Consider the following 19532-nt stretch of genomic DNA (forward strand, 5'->3'; position numbering starts at 1 on the left):
AGATGAGGGTATAGCAATAATAATGAATAAAATATAACGACCAATAATCTAGTTATTGGCTGTATAATTTTTTGCTTTAAATTTAAGAAAGGGGCAAAATATGTATTTAGTAATTGCATAAATACATTTAAATACAAAATACACTTAGATTAAATAATTAATTACAAAATACAAGATACTTTGATTATTCGGTATTTAAGTACTGTATTTAAATAAGATACGTATCTAAATACGTATCTCAGTTACTTACAGATACATATCTGCCCAACCCTGCTACCTACCTACCTACACCGTTAGAAAAATATTATATCTAGTACTTGAAACTATAATTGCATAGTAAAATAATCAGTCAGGAATATCATTTTTATAGTCATTATTACTGTAATATTAGTAATAGCAACAATATAGACACAGTGACGCCAACTATTCAAAAAATTTACTATGAAATATAAATAATAAATCAAATTTACTGTAATATATAAAATGTAACATTTACCAAGTAAAGCTTATGCCAGTTGGGTCGACTAAACATTCCAACCCATACAGCAAATACCAAAGCTTTCAGAAACATTTCAGAAAACATTGTTGCAATGTTGCAATGTTTCTGAAAGCTTCGGTGCTGTTTGGGAAAGATTGTTAACTATAATTTACTGGCGACATCAATCTCTTACCTTCGTCATAAAGTAGCATAAACTTTTAACGATTATTCTGTTAAAATATCCAGGTAATGAATAGTAAATTGGTTAATTATTTTTATATAGTAAATACAATCACAATATTCTTAAATTAAAACAATCACAATAGTAGTAGATAGATACACTTTATTGATTCCCCTTAGGGTTACAAGGCGTTTTTGAAGGAATGTGCCCAAACCTCTTATAACACCTCTCTCTATATCCACATCTACCTTACTAATCACGTGGTAAACGAAAGTGAGTTGTTACCTGCACTAATCGCATGGTAAAAACAAGGAGACCAATTATTTTCAGGTATTGAAGGGGGTATCGGATGAGCCGCAAGCAGGATCAGACCCAGATAGCCAAACGTGCTGAAGCATAGAAGTGGCAAACTTCGTCGGATTTATTTGTCGTTTCTATGCCGTATTTAGTGCAACACGTGTTGCATATAAAAATTTATATATTTCAAAACCATGAATCTACTAATATACCTAATTTGTTCGTGTGTGTATATATATATGTATATATATACATATATATTAACATTGCTTTATTAATAATATTATTTTAACTTTTTATTAAAATTAAAGTTTTTCAGAGTATCCTTTATCAACATAAAGGATACTCTGAATTTATTTAAATTTAAGAATACAATAAAAGAATATGCACTATTTCTATATATTCATATAATCATTACTCCCATACATAAATCCGGCAAGGCTTGCTGATGTTGTAACGGCAAGTTGTGTCACAATGTGTTAGGCAAACCATGCTGTTCACGTGCACCAACGTGCACTTCATGTGCCGACTCAATTGTTGCAAATATGCCGACACGTCTATAAGCAGATAAGCAGAATAAGTAATTACACGTAAATGCGTTATGTTGGCATAATGCAGACAATTTGCTATCTGGGGATAGGTATAAGGATCGTCCATAGGTTTGGAACGGACATAAGAAATGTCGACGGTTACAGTTTAAACTGTCGGCGGTTACAGTTTGAACGGAGGACGAATCTCTGTTTTCAAGGAGCTCGCTCGCCATTGGACGAAAGCGAGAGTCCCAACGCGCATGTCAAGCACATGTCTTCCGTTTCGCGCCTAAAACTGCTGGCGTGTGTACGAAATACACAAGCGGCGCACATCGGTCTCTCAGCATCAGCTTTTCGTTCCGATTGATATGGATCCGGGTGGGAAGCTACTGTCGGGAAGCGGTTATCCTTTTCAGAAAATGCCAGCCAGGGAAGTGCGACGCAAGCTGCACGTTATTAAGCGCAGTAAGTTAACCGTTCCCTTCGATGATCTAACCATTCCCGTGCCCGCGAACAGTACGTTGTCAGCTTTTCTCGTATAATATTGATATGTTGTAACACGAGATTTTACAGTCACAAAGTAATTCGCAATAAAATGATGGTTCTGCTAGTCTAATATCTTGTTGACGTTTCGAACATTATGCATTTTGTATCTACTTAAATAACGCAACTAGCCAGTTGGGTTGACTATAAGTTCCCGTTATAATTATGCATTTAATTATCACTTTACATCAAATGTAACTATGAGTCATTATCAAGTACGAAGGGAGAGATTGGGGATTAACATCGCTGTTTGCGTTAGATGGGCGTAAGGAGGACGTTCATTTTGACAAAATTACTTCAAGGATTGCCAAGCAGTGCTATAACTTGGATATGAATTATGTGGATCCAGTGAGTATCTTTTTCTTCAATTCGTTACGCAAATTTGTCACATGATGTTGTAGAATGGGGGTACGTAAGTGATGGTATCTTCAAAAGAAGTTTTATAGTGAATTCTATCCCTCGCGTGTGTAAAATTATATCTATTTAAATGGATAGAAATTGCTGCAGGTAAAACTTGACAAATTCAGCAAATGCCAATTTGTATAATATTTATCGTAGTCTGCTGTGGCGATTCAAGTAATACGCGGTTTGTATTCCGGAGTAACTACGGTTAAACTTGATAATCTTGCGGCGGAAACTGCAGCCACGATGGCAACCAATCATCCTGACTATGCTATACTGGCAGCAAGAATTGACGTGTCTAACCTGCACAAGGAAACCAAGAAGAGTTTCAGTGGTACAGCACCTTGTGTTTATTTACTTCAGTTATTTTCCGTGTCAGAAAATACTTAGTCGATTGTAAATGTTCAATCGATATTAGATTTATGGAATTAGAATCAATAACTTAATTCTTGTGCTCCACAGAGGTCATGCATGACTTATATTACGCCAAGAATCCCGTCACGTACGAACATATTCCTATAATCAGCGAGCATTATTACAATATAATTAAGAATAACGCAGAAAAATTGGACTCTGCTATAATATACGATCGAGATTTCAACTACAATTATATTGGTTTTAAAACGCTCGAGAGAAGCTATCTGTTGAAGATCAATGGCAAGATAGCGGAGCGGCCTCAACATATGTTGATGAGAGTGGCTGTTGGCATTCACGAGAACGACATCGACAGGGCCATAGAAACATACAATTATTTGTCTGAACGTTATTTCACACATGCTTCACCAACGCTGTTCAACGCCTGCACCAACAACCAGCAGATGTCCAGGTAATCCCAAAAGAATTTAATCAGCCTAATAATATTGAGCATTGTTGTTTTAATAAGAATGACTTTCTTGCAGCTGCTTCCTCCTAACGCTCGAAGACGACAGTATAAAGGGTATTTACAGCACGCTGAAAAAGTGCTCGCTCATTAGCAAGTACGCTGGAGGAATTGGACTCAATGTACATTGCATTCGTGCTAAGAGCGAAGAAGATACTACTGCAACTAACGGCTTGGTTCCGATTCTGAAGCTATTTAACGAAATAGCTATTTACGTTGATCAAGGAGGAAACAAAAGACCAGGAGCGTTCGCCATCTATTTGGAGCCGTGGCATGCCGACATCTTTGACTTCTTGGAACTTAAAAGGAACATTGGTAATTATTTTTTTATTAATTTTTTTTCTTATGCAGAAGTGTAGATCAATGGACGAATATATTTTATTGTGGTTTCTAATGCATCGTACACTTTTAAACAGGTGATGGAAATATGCGTGCCCGAGACTTGTTTTATGGCCTCTGGATACCGGATCTTTTTATGAAACGTATGCATAATGACGAGATGTGGAGTTTGATGTGTCCATACGAATCTCCCGGCTTGGCCGATGTTTGGGGCGAGGAATTTGAAACACTGTATACTAAGTGAGCATTAGTAGTTTATTCCTTTAATTATTAATTATTATATATTTAACGTTCTTGTAACTTATATTTCTCACGCGCAAACTTTTGCAAAGTGCACAAATTTATGTGGAACACTTTCAGATATGAAAAGGAAGGACGCTACAGGAAACAAGTGGAAGCCAGAGCCATATGGCACGCCATTCTCAGATCCCAAGTGGAAACTGGAACGCCTTATATGCTTTACAAAGACCACTGTAATCGAAAATCGAATCATCAGCACGTAGGCACTATCAAATGCAGCAATTTGTGCACCGAGGTTATTCAATATTCCGGTCCCGGAGAGGTCGCCGTATGCAATTTAGCGTCTATCGCTGTCAACATGTTCGTCAACGCAGACGCCAAAACTTTCGATTTTGATAAACTTAAGACAGTCGCAAAAATCGTCACCCGCAATCTAGATAAAGTCATCGACGTAAATTTCTATCCTATCCAAGAGACGAAAACATCTAATCAAAGACACAGACCTATTGGTGAGATGTTCAGTCAGTTGAGTTTGCCATTAGCATAATTAATTATTATACGGTAAAATTATGTGTCTTAGGTATCGGGATACAAGGTTTGGCAGATGCATTCCTACTAATGCGATATCCTTTCGAGAGCAAAGAAGCGAAGGAACTCAATATAAAAATCTTCGAAACACTTTATTACGGCGCCTTGGAAGCTAGTTGCGAATTAGCTGAGCAAAAGGGCACTTATGAAACGTATCCAGGTAGTCCAGTCAGCAAAGGCGTAAGTATTTTAATCGCAAAAGACATCCCGTCTGTATTACAATTGTATAATAATCTTGTTCTTCCAGATCCTCCAATACGACATGTGGAACGTTAAGCCGACAGATTTATGGGATTGGGACGAATTGAAGAAGAAAATCGCAAAGCACGGAGTAAGAAATTCTCTTTTAATAGCGCCTATGCCAACAGCCTCGACGGCACAGATTTTAGGGAATAACGAGTCCATTGAACCCTACACGACTAATATCTACGTGAGACGCGTATTGTCTGGAGAATTTGTCATTGTCAATCCCCACCTATTGCGAGACTTGACCGCCAGAGCTTTATGGGACGAGGATATGCAAAACGAGATACTCGCGAATTTTGGATCTGTGCAAGTAAAAATGCCTTTAAATATCTTAAACGTTCTTGTCGCTCGAGTTATTTTAATATGATTCTAAAGTAGTGTATACGTGGACACTTTGCAGAACATCAAGCGTATTCCCGATGATTTGAAAGAGCTTTATAAAACTGTATGGGAAATATCGCAGAAAGTGATTCTCCAAATGGCTATTGATCGAGGAGCTTTTATCGATCAATCGCAATCCCTCAACGTTCACATAGGAGATCCGACGACTGAGAAGCTCTCGTCGATGCATAACTTCGGTTGGGAAAACGTAAGCGGAATTTCTTTTCAATTTGTCATTTGTAATATTATTTGAGTGACAATTTCCTTCGAATTTTGCCGTCTTTTTGTCATTACGCAAAACGAAGAATCTAATGTAATCGTTCCTCACAAAAATATGTTGCCGCTTACAGGGCCTAAAGACTGGCATGTACTACCTGCGAACAAAGCCAGCCGCAAATCCTATACAATTCACAGTGGACCAGTCAAAACTACAAAGTCGCGATTCCTTGATGAATGACTCCAATAATAGCATATCTAGTGTCGACAGCACTCTGGTTTTGGTGTCCAAAATGGATGTCAGCGACGATAACAGTGGTGAAAAGCAAAAATTAAGTCAGCAAGCAAGTAATAATTTGAAAGCGATGCTTGCTTGCTCGCGTATCAATGGGGAGAATTGCACGTCGTGCAGCTCCTGAGTATTTACTACTTTTAAGCCTAATCTCTTGTGTCTCGAATATGTAAGCTGTTTTCTATCTTTGTAAATTGTATGAATTATTTTTATTCATGTAAATTGTAAACAAAAACGTAGTTTCGATACATATATTCTAAATTATATTTTGTAATGGATAAAAGATGTTTTGATAAACACGTAATATTTTTAAAAAATTAGTAAAATTAAATAAGATTTTAATTATAAAATTTACGATTATAGAAATTAGCAAATCTGAACAATGTTTTTTTGCATAAAAGCGTTAGTTTTCCTAGAAAATATTTAGAAAACTTGGTAAACTTTGTACTTAAAGATAAACATAAGAAATACATATTTTTAAAGGTGTGTATAAAGTGTTGCCGAAGTAACGTTTCTTTTTAGGAAAACTCGAGTTTTAATCGGATTACATTTCTGTCAAACCTTTGTCAATACAGAAAGGAGGTAACTCGAAAGGGTGAGTCGTCCTCTGCACAGACCATGGACGTAGAAAATATCTGGACGGAGCGTAAAGTACTTGGGCCGGTATTCGTAGTCCGTCCTTATATTATATTTAAGATCATCTTAAGTATACTCTTGTGGCCGTGTCGATCCAGTGATTGGATCGGGAGCCAACAATCAGACCAACAACAAGTATACTCTTAATGTGTTTTCAACCAATCACAGAGCCGTATTAGCGTCTTAAGATAACACTTAAGATGAATTTGAAATAAGAATCGACTATGAATACCGGCCTTAGTCCCAGTCTACAATAGATGATTTAAGCCTTAAGAAATTGACCAATCACGGTCAAATATGAGTAGAATACGCGACTGTGATTAGTCAATTTTTTAAGGCTTAGGGTTTAAATCCCTATTGTAGACTGGCACTATGTGTAACGTCGTATGAAAGGCCAATTGTCCACGATGCTAGAACTTTGTCCAAGTTCTAATTTCGAGAAATCTGTAGCGAATCAACGTGCAGCTATTCCATAAAAGCTGCAAGTTAATTGGCTACACGTTTCTCGAAACTAGAACTTGGACCAAGTTCTAGCATTGTGGACATTGGCCTTAAGGGCCGTAACAGTAAACGAATTGACCAATCATAATCGAGAATTATAATATGGCTGCCATAGTTTTCGATTATAATTGGTCAATTGGTTTACTGCTTACGTCTTATTGCTCCAGGCCGTTTGTCTGCCACGGTTCTAATTGGGCTACGTTCAGAAACACCACCCGAGTATCCCAGCGTATCATTCTATCCTTGTTTCTTACCGTGTGTTGAACAAGGATAGAACGATTCGCTGGAGCACTCGGGTGGTGTTTCTGAACGCAGCCTTGGAGGTAACTAGGTAAGTCCGATATACGCCAAAGCTTGCGCGCTAATCTACGTTTACGCTTACATCTTTGTCGTAAGCCTATTATGCGTGGTCTACAATACGTGGAGTAAGGAGTAAGGGAGAGCCCTAACTTCTAGCTTTTGGTGTAAGGAAGCTGAAATACGGGCATGATTTTTAAAATAATTGTAACACTGATTGATGGCATTTTGATTCACCGAGAGTAAGCCTAAGAGCTGAAGTAAGAGTGAGAAATAAAATGGATTTATTTCCTTACTCCTACTCCTTACTCCAGCTTACTCCATGTATTGTAGACCAGCCTTTACGTTTCTTTGTGCTCCGACCCTTGGGGATTTAAATGGACTACCCCCGCGGCATTATGCTCCGTCCAGGTATTCCTACGACCGTGTATATCGAATGTTACTAGATCGGGACGCGTGGCATCATTGCGCGACATCGGCGTCGAATGAGAGGGGGTGACTACGGAGACGACGCAGAACCATATTTATTTTGGTTTGGAAATTAGTCCGCAGGAGCCGTGTGCGTGTGCACGCGTATGAGTGTGTGTGTGCCTGTGTGTGTGCGTGCGTGTGTGTGTGTGCGGAGTGCGCGTATCGTCGGGCCGTGCGTTTCGCACCGATTCGGGTGGTCGAATTTCAAAGTGCTTGCTTATCGGAGATCAAGAACTGAGAAAAAAAAATGACCCGTAAGTTCTCCAGCCGAGCGTCGCCGAGGTCGGGTCGTTTCCTGATCGCGTCGCGACAACTCGACGAGAGAGAGAGAGAGAGAGAGAGAGAGAGTGAGGAAAAGAAAGACGGGCACAACGATGGGAGAGTTTGGCAGGCCGTAAAAAGTTCCGCGGCTGCCATTTGTCGTTAACGTTGAAAATAAGGTCGCCGCGTTACAATCGCGGGTGACCGACGGGTGCTCTCACAGCGATTTGTCGCACGCGCGGACAAACGGTCCCGGCAGCGCGGGTCGCGAAACGTCGGCGACTCGTCGAGGAAGAAAGGAGCACACCGCCGATGCCGCGGCAGACGATGCGCTCCGAGTATCCTCGACAACTCTCGTTCTGCAGGCTGTTTCCGAAGGAAAGGTCAATATTTTTGGATCATGACGATAGCGCGAATAAAGGGAAGAAAAGAGTCTGTCCCGCGCGAGTCTCGACCATTTCGCGGGGATCGGGAGACACTCGCGTGTCTTTGACAGGCGAAGGGGCAGCGGAACTGTCGAATCTACGCTCGGCGGAGCGGCCTCGCTTCTCGGAGATACGCGACGGCTCTCTCGATTTCTTTGAGAAAACCCCCGCTCCTAACCTAGATAGCCACGCGGAACCGTCATGGCGGCTCTCGCGCTCTCGCGCCGCGAGGTCGGGACGTCTCGCCTACGTCCGCGACGAACCTCGCCCAATTTCACAGCGTTCGATTTCGGAGCAGTAAATGTGGTGGGAAATGGACTTTGTGGCGTAGCTGCGTCGCATCTCGCTCGCCGCCATTTTGTGCGAGCGTGATGTCGTTTCGACGAGGAACGACGCGGACAAAGATCGCGAGCGGTTGAATCGTGAGTCGAGTCGCCTCCTTTCGCGCTCGCCCTTTGATTAATCACGAACGTAACGTCCAGGGGTTGCGCCCGCGCGCCAACATTTTACCATTTTTGTGCCTGTTCGACTCGAGAGAACGCGAATTTGACTTTCGTGCGCGCGCATGCGCAGACAGGTGGCGCGCTTTTCGAGTGAACGGGGAACGGAAATGCAGAGAGAAAAACACGGACCGAAAAGTTGCGGGCTGAAATGAAGCAATAATTTATGTTAAAAATTAAAAGGCCGATGCTTCCTCAAGGGAAACGTTAACTATGTTGCAGGTGGAAATCAACGTGAGCTAGCACGAGCCAAGAATTTGAAGAAAACCGTGAAGAAGGCAGCGGCCGAACAAGACAGCAATAAAGGACTTTCCTTGGAACAACGTAAAGCACGGTAAACCTTCGGAGTTTCCTCCTTTTCCACTCGAGAGTACAGAAATAGATGTTTTTTCTTTGTACGCAGCAATATCTGGACGTACGTTTCTTCTTACAGCGACGCGGAACGAATGAGAGAAAAGCAGCAGCAGAAGAAGCCGCAAGGTGAACAAGGGGACAAGTCTAAGCAGGCGGCGAGATAATTAAGCGCGGAGAAAGTGTATGAGTTTTCACGACGAGAAACGGCTATACCGCATCCAATGGCTACGCTAAAAGGATCTGCGTTTATGAGGAGCACAGGGGTCGATGCTTATATTGGGGACGGAAAGAGTAATCACCATATTTTCAATGTTAGAGAATTTTTCCATTGTCGGCCGTACGCAGGTGTGTCGACCATATGACATGCTTCAGGACCTAGCCTCGATTATCTTGTTATTTACACGTTGCTCACGGAAACAGTTATAATCAGTGTGTACAAAACTTGACGTTACCTACACCTAAATTCAGTCAAAGGGAACACGCGTTTGACTGGTTTCTCTAGGTATAAGGATATTAAATAATACGAGATATATTTGTAGTACTAATTTCCAATCTGTAAATTCTCTCTCAGACTTTCACTTATTTAATATGTTGTGTAATTAAATGTGTGACAAGCGGACGAGCATTAGACACGCATGTGCTACTATCGTTCCCTCTCGCTTGTAATAAACTGTTCAAATTTTAACGAAGAAAAAAAAAGTATGCACTCAGACCCTTTCGTCCTGTCCCGAGCGCTGCAGTGTCGCTTTACCGCGACACACCATAGCAATTGTTTTATAACAGTTCGATTAATGATTCTACTATTAAAGATACAAATTATTAAACGGTGACAGAGAGAAAATGTAGATTATACAATTATTTCCCACATTTTTATTGCACTTTCCCAAAAAGAGTACACTTTCTTAACGTTACTAATTTTAATCGCGATTTCATAACTTCGCTTTAATCACAAATATTCGTGGATATTAACATTGAGTCGAATGAGAAATGGTGTACGATGTGATTCGATAAATGTCACAGCGGTGGAAGACCGAACCTTAGTCGCTAATATGAGGGGGGAAAGAAAAAAAAAGGAATGTACACTATATGCTAAATGACGAACGTATTGTCTAGCCTCTAAAGACCAAAACCCTCGTGAAAGTAGCATTCTCTGCGATTTGCAAAAACGCCCAAATTGAATTCTTTTATCTCGAGTGGCTGTTGTATTTCGGATTCACTAGGCTGTACTTTTCCGCGTTCTATAACACACCTATAAGCAGGAACGTTCCACTCGTTTTTTTTCTTTCTTTTTTTTCCGTTTGACTCCCAAGTTTATAATATGCGAGGAACAGCGCGCTATATTGAGCATTTACTTAATTATAATAATACGCTACTAGTATGGAATAGTTGATTCGAAGAATTTACATGTGAATACTTTAATGTTATACGTACATGTGACGTCGGGAATCCGTATAACGTAAAAAATTATCGATTCCAAATGTATTCGGCTATTGAGTAAAACTAATACACGCACGCGCGTGTTGGCGTAGATTATATATTTTATATAAAATAGAGACACGCGTTGCCGATTTCTTTTCACCCACACAATTAGCTTTACAATGTAGTCAATTTATTTCGCGCGTTTTTATTAATGACTTAATAAGTTAATAAGTTCTTTCTTGCAAGTAAAAAATTTATATTAAAATATATGGTCCTGCGTATTAATTTATCTCCGTCAAATTCACAACTGAATTTAAAAAAAAACAAGTGCTCGATGCTTTTATTGAGAATTCAGTTATCTTCGGTATAAAGTTTAATTAACTTATTAAACTCGCCATTATTTAAATTGGGTTTTGACTGAACCTTAGAATAGTGTCTCTCGTGATGCCTTAATAATAATATAATTATCTAAAAATGGGCGGCAAGATGTTGCTTCTATTTTCTTCGTCTTTCTGTTAAATGGTCAATGTTTTTACAAGGTTCTCACCGTATACACATGCAATTTTTATAGTAATATCGTAATATATCGTACAGTAAATATTATCTTATATATCTATTTCGATGATGCAACGTTTCTTTTTGCATTTGAACAAATATAATCGGTATGCGATATTTTCGGGACAATAATTTCGACAATTCTGAAGGAAGATTACGTGTAAAGTTGCATTGCGGAAAAATGCCTGATTGAGCTTATCTCGTTTACGTATGTGTGTATGTGTGTGTATCTGTTGAGACTTATCATTACAACACTATTTTGTAACAATAGCACCATATTTGTATTGTTCATAGGTAAATTATATATTATAGATTGAACAAACTCACGCACACGTAGCATGTTGTTTATCCATATTTTTTAAAAAATTATATAAAATCGATTCTCCTATACTAAATTATTATAAAATTGCAAAAAAATTCCTTTCTTCTTAAATAAATCTAATCCGATTATTTTCCGTTAGCATCCCTTTATCTCGCATTATAATTAATTATATATATATATTTAATTAAATTATAAAAATGTTTTGTACTTCAGAATTATTTTCCGTTTAGTACGCAATAGGAAAGGTGTTGAAATCTCATTAACTTCTTATGATTATATATATATACGGAGATCCTGAAAATCTATTAAAATTTGCATAAGCCAATTTAGCACAAGATTTAAAAAATGCATTAGAAAAATGAAAACATTTCAAATCTAACAATTTATAACACGTAATGAATTTAAACGAACAAAACATCTAACGATAAGCCAGACTCCATGCTCTCGTGAAGATAATTAAGTATAGTGCCTTCAAACATTTTTAAAAAGTGAATATATATATATATATATAAAGTTTATCGAGAATATTTTTATTACAGCTGATATAACACAAAATACGTTTCAAGTGTATTTGCCGCTATTTAATTTCAGATATACATCTTGCAGCAAGTAAACTAGATCGACTCGTCGTTTGTTAAAACGAACGATTAATTACGTCATAATAAAAATTCTGTAGGGAAAATTTTGCCGTGTGTAAATTTAACAAAACCACTTACATACCTAATATCAATCTACACCTATAAACAATATATTGCGTGCTAATACCTAAACGGGATGAGTCAAAAGTACGAAACAGGACATATATTTGTTTTTCGATTTCCACTTATACATGGAATGTATACATATTGGTGACGGATCGAGTGAACTTTAAATCACCCGTTTTTTAGGATAGACATCTTCAAGTCTAAACAAATAAAAATCTAACAAAGGGATCCTATTCTATTTCATGTAATACTTATGCGGGAACCTCCCTGCAATTTTTCAATATCTTTGACCAAGGGAAAATAAATATTGCAAATGAAAGGACGATCTCGCCTTCAGATAATGTAATTGACTCATCGATAAATCCTATGTATCGGATTGTTATTTGGACGGCGGAAAACAAAGAGAGATAGATCGATTAATCTCTCACGTTCGCGTACTCGATTGGCCGTTTTGGATTACTTTAGCTTTTCACGATCATTCTTATCGTACAGCACGGACGAAGCACAAAGATAAAAATAAATGGAATGGAGGAAGACAGATTCTTCGATAAAATTAACTAGTCACTTGCCTTTACTACACAGGTCATCGCTTCCTCGATGGACACGAAAACAAAAGGTACATTCTCTCCACCGCGAGATGTTGCGGATCTCGAATCCTTCGAGGAAACGACTGGTCGGAGGGGCGGGAAGCGAAGAGATTCCGGGGGCTCGCACAAACTTCACCTCGGGTTTAAAGATTCCTAAAGATTCAGAGAACATATCGTGCAGGTCTGGGCAACGCAATGCGAGTGCAGATGCGACGAGTGCGATGGATGCGACGGCGGGGGCGGCGGAGGTGGCGGCGGCGGCGGCGGGGGTGGCGGCGGGGGCGGCATGTAAAGCCACCCCGTGCCCGTTGGCCAGACCGCGGATGATGCCGAGGACGTCGGGAGCAGCGAATTGGTACCGCCTACGGCATTGACGTGCGACGTCGGTCCACTCTCTACTCACATCACCTGGCACACAAATCGACGGAACGCATAAATACGTTTGTCGAATACAGCTACGCTGGCTGTAATATTGCATGTTACAATTTAATACATTCAGGCAGGACGAGTGCATTCGACTGTACTAGAATCTCCGTAGTTTCAATGGTTTCTTCCGTCGTGTCAATTCCGAACGTACGTTCACGTCAATCTCTACACGTGCGCAAACCCGAGGAAAATTATAATTTCGCAAGCATTTTTATCAGAGCGACGAATAAATATTGCGACATTTGCAACTCGCATTCCGCTATTTATACTTTGTGTGGAATTAATATAGCCTGCGTCGTCAGATCGTACAGAGTGTTCCACGAGAAACGTGCAACTCTATGCCTGCGGATATAAATTCCAGCATTAAAAAGTTAAAAACATATAAAAAAAAGAACCAATAAAGGAAAGTCACAAATTATTTATCTACTCTAAAGTATCTAATAATATTTAACTGGCAATAAGAGTGATTTAATCATATTGATAAGTAGCTATTTTAATAATAAATCACTTTGTGAAAATATATTCGCTCGCTCCGCCGTAAGGGTTTAATATTTGCCTCGCGAATTGAAATCGTGAAAAAGCGTAAAGTTCTTTGCGAACGAATGATAGTCTACAGGAATGCAAAAAAGACGCTAGCCCAATTATTCAGTCATTTCCTATTCGTAGCTATTCCGCGCAGTGTACGGCGTAACGAGTGGTTTCACGAATGATCGCAATTACGGGTAATAGCGTAAGATTTCAGGTAAGAGTATGACGACTCGAGTTACACTGCGAGTCTGGTTTCGTCACGTAATTAATTGCGAGCGCGCCTGACGTCTACCTTCGGACAATCAATAAAATCTCGTAGGCTGAGTATTACAAATGCTGGAATATCAATGCAAGAATGTTACAGAATTATCAAGGTAGCAAGAGTATATCGGCGTAAGATCGATACCGACCTTCGGAGATTGATCGTAAGATTCAAGCGCAGCATTGTAGTATCGATATCTCGACTTTTTGCTCTGTACGCGATACGCGTAGACTTGATTCGACGTATTACAACTCTATAAATGGAAAAAAAAATTAATAAAAAAAATTATTACGACAATACAGCTGCGCATCTATCAGGCAGGCACGATTTCGCGTTACCGCTCGGCGAGGATGGAGTCAGGGGTGTAACACACCTGTAATATCTGGCTCGCCTCGAAGGCCGTCCCTGGCAATAGTATTACCGGACTACTGACGTGACCGCTCTCGACGCATATCATGTTGGGAAATTCGTCGTCGCCGAAGTCCGGGATGTCGCGCGCCTTCTCCTGCCAGGGATTCCAGACCACCGTGTCGGGAAAGTTGTACTTCTGCACGCGCATCTTCCTACCGGAAACGACGTTCGTGATGATATGCTCCGGCTGCGTGTTCTGGTAGATCCGGTCGGTCCATTCGCACACCGTGACGACGTCGCGGCCTTCTTGGAAGATTTGGTTGTCCCTAGTCTGCACGCGTGAATGAAGCAAACTTGTGAGGCGGGATTGCGTGCGATTGCGGACGCTGCGGACTTAACGGAGCGCACCGCTCCAGGCCGACGCTTTAATGACTCGTCTTTAAATGTAATGACACAACTCTTTGCGCGAGTTTTCAAGTCGACTCTCCATTGGTAACGAGTTATTGATAGCCAGCCGCTTAGGATTGAACATAAGCGACTTTTCTTCGCGAGCCTGGTTATCGTAGCGAAATTTTCAGTCAAGGTTCCAATTTACATTTTTCTAATTCTCAACTTACACAATTTTAGCTATTCCATAAAAGCAGCAAGTTCATTGGCTACGCATTTCTCGAAACTAGAACTTGGGCCAAGTCCTAGCATCGTGGACGCAGGCCTTGACAAGATTCTAAAGATTGAGTGACAACGGTGTGATTTGTCGGAAAAGGGTTTTCGTTACCTTGTCGACGAACGTGCATCCGTGCAGCCCCGTGATTTGGCATCTCCTGACATCGGGTACCTTGAAATAAGTGTGTAGAAGCAGATTGAAGCTGAAGGTGTCCTCTCTGCTAGGGTTGTACACGCCGATATTAAAATGCAACTCCTTCTCGCGCAGTATTAGCCTGTACGTTAGCCTGAACTGTGAATTCCACAGCGACCGCGTGAACTCGCTGTCCATTATCGAGAATATTGCCTCGATGTCCCCGCTGGGCAATCGCTCCGGCGACTTCTCCACGTTCCAACGAATGATCCTGGCGAAGCCGTGGGGTGGCCCGAACGTCCATGCTCCGAATTGTGCTGCGGAGATTAACGCACATCGTATCGGACCATGTCAACATTCCTAACAGCACGCACATAATAATCCGTACATCCATAGACTGTACTAGTTGTAGGAACGTTCCTCCTTCTCTTTACATTCTTGCGAGACGCGATTCGGACTTTCGTACGAGAACTCCATCGGGGCTTCTCGTTTGACTAATTTACGAGGACCGTGCAGAATTTTACGATCGCATATTCTGTTGAAGATAAAGCGGGCTTGCGTCGGTGTACAACTAATATTCTTATAATAATGCGTATGCGATGTCTCCCGAATATTCTTAGAACGTGTACAGAGAGGGACTCGATGGTTGCGACACTTTTCTTTAATGAGTTTAAGAACACGCATTTAGATTCAGGTTTGTGTTCCCGAACATTTTCAACGAGAAAAATTTTACTCGAGAAATAGATCGGAAACGCTTAAAATGGTCTCGGGATGACCATCCAGTAAAATATGCCTCGAAGAAGATCTTGGAATGTAACCCTGAATTTAAATGCACGTTCCTAAACTCAGTAAAAAAAAAAACAATGTCAACCATTCTGTCCACCATACGTTGCTGTGTCCTTACATTGGACTCTCAAAAGGCCTTTCAGAGCTGGCTCTCTTTATAAGTAATTTGGATTCACATGCGTAACATTAAGCTATTAGTCGCGTCAACCCTTTCAACCCGAGTAAATTATTTTTCGTCTATTGTTTTTTTTTTAATGGAACATTAGCATACCGAAAAACCAGAGAAGCAAAAGATGCAAGTGAGACTTTTATACTCCAGTGGTCATGAAAGGATTAAACTTTGCTCAAATAATTTTTTAAATTCTTTTCTATGCAGTTATAAATACGCTTCGTCTATTATACTTACGGAAAACGAACGGTATGCCGCCTCTGATCGCTTTCTTGCCGTCGAACACAGCTTGCTTACTGCAACAAACGAAGATTCAATCACTGGAGACATAGAGAGAGAGAGAGAGAGAGAGAGGGAGAGAAAATTGATGATGCTTGTGTATTTCTAAGAGTACTTATTTATTTTAATGGCTCATCTAACCATTTTATAATTTTAGCACGTTTGCGCGCACAGTACGTTCTCCGTATAGTTATTTCTCATTATTTAACGAGACAAATATCTTGTGGAAAATCGAAGAAAATGTATTATTTTAAAAACGACGCGAGAATTTACTTGTTCGCGCGTTGTGTTTTTACGCCCGAATGCTTCCAAAAGCGCAGCTATTATTATTATTCCCTCCCCGTAACAAAAAAAAACCCCCCGAAGAATGTACGATATTGTCGATAACATCGAAAAATATACGAATATCTCTCCCTTCTGTTGCTCGCTGCTATTGCTCGTTGTTATTGTAAATTGCGCCCGTATCAGATGTCAGATTAATGAAACCGTCCGTAGGCGCGTGCATAGGTGATACATAGGTGTAAATGTTTGTTGAACGAGCTAACGATTTGTTACCGAGTGCCAGCGGAGATCTAACACCAGGCCGCCTAATAAAAGGGGTCTGTTTAACGCGATGTTCAGTGAAGTTTTCCATTATAAAAATTTCAGAGACGTACATCACGTTAAAGGTGGAAAGCAGCGACGCTATGAAGACACGTCGAATAAGTAATTCACGTTCACTCCTTTTGCGCTCTTTACATTCTTGCAAGGCGCGGTTCGGGCTTTCGCACGAGAACTCCATCGGAGCTTCTCGTTTAACTAATTTACGAGGACCGTGCAGAATTTTACGATCGCGTATGCTGTCGAGGATAGAGCGGGCTCACCGTCGGTGTATAAATAATAATACGAAATACTGCGGGGCGGTTTCATAAAGTTTGACGACAAATGGGGAATCAATATTCGTTTCGCGATTAATCTTGCAGGGTGATCATGATTCCGCCTCGCAAACTCTGCAGGTCGACAACAAAATAGCGATTATTAACGCCCGGTATAAGTTATCGCGTCCCGGTGACTCGGAGATGTATCGACGCTGACACGTACGGATACACCTTTCCGAGCTTTCGTCACTCTCGCCTGAAGTTCCCGGGAAGGGAGAGACAATACAGGTCGATAAGCAATGCCCGGCTCACAAGCTGAATTTTTCTACAGGGAAAATAGTTTTGCAGCTAGCTGCATCGTTTGAGCTGAAGTTGAAAGTGAATCTCCGAAGGTCGGTGGAACCAAGTTACTGCCCTCTCGTAAAAGAAAAAAAAAACAAGGAGGGGGGAAGATCGATCTTTTATTCTTCGTCGTTTTGTTCCGTCGGCGTTTCTTTTTTAACGATCATTTCGCGGATGAATGAATAATTACGGTGTCTCACTGTATAACACAGTTAAATACCTAATTTGTAGAGCTGACGAGAAAGAATCCCCGTGAATTCGTTTCGCCGTATACAGGGTTGGTACAGTTAAAAGAGGGACGGGAGAAAAATCCTCTTATTTAAGCAACAGACAATTAGGCTCCTCTTTTGCACAGGTGCGTAATTATCTTAACAGCCAGCGTCTGTAATAACGCCGAGATATTTCTTCTCGGTATATTGCAACAATTTAAAAATACCCGCACGTAAGATGTGTGGAGCCACGGTGCCTAATCACAATATCTGTCTCATAGCGCGTTATTCAGGACCGTGATTGAGACAAGATGTTTACGGGACACCCGAATTGGAAAAATAATTTCGCGTAAATTGGCAAAAAGTTTTTTTCAGAACGTCGAGACACTCGTACGATTCTTTGCCGATTCTTCGAGTGTTTCGGGCAAGTTGGGGAACTCGTTGATCCCTTTCGTTAGCGAACTAGAATGCTCTCGAAGCGGTTGATATCCCCCGATGCTACGAAGTGGAGAGAGAGAGACGGAGATGTCGCGTTGCGTGAGCATCGCGGAGAGAGAGAGAGAGGGGGGAGGGGGGGGAGAGAGAGACAGAGAGAAAGAGACGGAGAAGTATAAAGCCGGAGGGCGGATGCAGGATGACCATTAGTCAAGCCTGTCAGGGGCCGCGGAGATGCTCCTAAGAAGGAGCTTGAGGATACACTCGGGATCTAAGACTGCGAGAGGAGAACGCGCGAAATCGAAACGTATCGATACTTGGACCGTGCTTCTTCAGCTGCGAGAAACCGCGTCATTTTCGATTGAAATTCTTGCCAGACCACTCTCGCGCGTACATCTAAGAAATTCGCGTAATACGAAAGCAGATAGCGAGCATTTGTATCGGTATCCTGTGCGCGAACCTCGATGAAAAGTCCCAATATGCGCCGAATTGCCCAACCGGCTCGACGGCTGAGCAAGACAATTAGAGCCATCGAGCGATCGAACTGAATCCCACTTGGCGTCGATCGGAAACGATACCCCGGATTGTTTCCGATATCGCCCTACGCGCGCCAGTCAATCCTGACAGCCGATGATGAAGTTAATGACGAAATCTCGATTCCAGAAGCACGCGCTCTCGTTACCGGACGCCGCTATTCCTATTCTCTCGCGGCGATACGGTGTAATCCATTTTCCTGGATGCGTAAACCGCGAAGAAGGAGGAGAAGGTAATCCCATCCGTTTGCGCGATCCCGAGGCGAACGGAACATGGGAACAGAGATGGAGAGATGGACAGATAGATGGATCGCGACAACCCGAGTGTCACAGTGATAGGAGAAAGACACAGGGAAGGCGGGAGAGCGCGAGAGAGAGAGAGAGAAAGAGGAGGGGGGGGGGAGGACAGAGACAGAGGGAACTTATGCCCGAGAGAGGACGAAGAGGGCAGGAGGGGGGCAAGAAGGGAGGATGAATGCGAGAGTGGGAGGACCAGGGGATGAGAGGAAGCGAGAGGGTAGAACGATGTACCACCACGAAGTACGACGACGCGGCGGTAGGAACGCGGCTGACGCCGAGCAAAAACGATCGGCGCTGTCTGCCATGCTTTTTGCGGGCATCACAGTTTCCAACCTCTCTCTCCTCCTGGTCGTTTCTAGCTGCTGGTATCTCCCGTTGCCGCTCGCTACGCCCGGCACCCAATTCTCAACGCGGTTACGCCCGGCATTCGCGGGATATCGTCGCGCCGCGCGAGTATACAGGGTGCTCGGTAATTGGCGGTGCGCGATAAGTTGATTTGTAAAAGAAACTTTTTCTCCAAGAGAGAGAGAGGGGGGGAGAGAGAGAGAGAGAGAGAGAGAGAGAGAGAGAGAGAGAGAGAGAGAGAGAGAGAGAGAGAGAGAGAGAGAGAGAGA

The 19532-nt window shown here is 41.5% G+C and overlaps 3 protein-coding genes across 5 annotated transcripts in view; 2 read left to right on the plus strand and 1 right to left on the minus strand.

Moving 5' to 3' along the window:
* Positions 1-1448: 1448 nt before the first annotated feature.
* Positions 1449-19532, minus strand: part of LOC105562392 (glucose-6-phosphate 1-epimerase) — a 39031-nt gene continuing 20947 nt past the window's right edge. Inside the window, exons 3-6 of one of the 3 annotated variants that reach the window (XM_012013193.1) lie at positions 16201-16259; positions 14988-15325; positions 14235-14543; positions 1449-1513 (exon numbers count right to left, since the gene is read on the minus strand). In XM_012013193.1, coding sequence (XP_011868583.1) covers positions 1487-1513; positions 14235-14543; positions 14988-15325; positions 16201-16259 — 733 coding nt within the window. In that variant the 3' untranslated portion in view covers positions 1449-1486. Of the gene's footprint in view, positions 1514-12924; positions 13054-13492; positions 14115-14234; positions 14544-14987; positions 15326-16200; positions 16260-19532 lie in introns of those variants that run through there. The other 2 variants (XM_012013194.1, XM_012013192.1) reach the window with 2 other exon arrangements.
* On the plus strand, positions 1612-6138 carry LOC105562394 (ribonucleoside-diphosphate reductase large subunit). The gene is made up of 11 exons (XM_012013196.1): positions 1612-1951; positions 2289-2377; positions 2588-2765; positions 2894-3257; positions 3331-3626; positions 3728-3890; positions 4011-4399; positions 4471-4658; positions 4726-5034; positions 5125-5313; positions 5456-6138. Exons 1-11 carry the CDS (start codon positions 1855-1857, stop codon positions 5738-5740), a joined length of 2547 nt encoding a protein of 848 aa, XP_011868586.1. The 5' UTR covers positions 1612-1854; the 3' UTR covers positions 5741-6138.
* On the plus strand, positions 7550-9899 carry LOC105562393 (putative SERF-like protein). The gene is made up of 3 exons (XM_012013195.1): positions 7550-7772; positions 8927-9038; positions 9138-9899. Exons 1-3 carry the CDS (start codon positions 7766-7768, stop codon positions 9220-9222), a joined length of 204 nt encoding a protein of 67 aa, XP_011868585.1. The 5' UTR covers positions 7550-7765; the 3' UTR covers positions 9223-9899.

Source organism: Vollenhovia emeryi, unplaced genomic scaffold (genome assembly GCF_000949405.1).
Source record: "Vollenhovia emeryi isolate VEMERY1.0 unplaced genomic scaffold, V.emery_V1.0 DF939189.1, whole genome shotgun sequence".
Taxonomy (NCBI): domain Eukaryota; kingdom Metazoa; phylum Arthropoda; class Insecta; order Hymenoptera; family Formicidae; genus Vollenhovia; species Vollenhovia emeryi.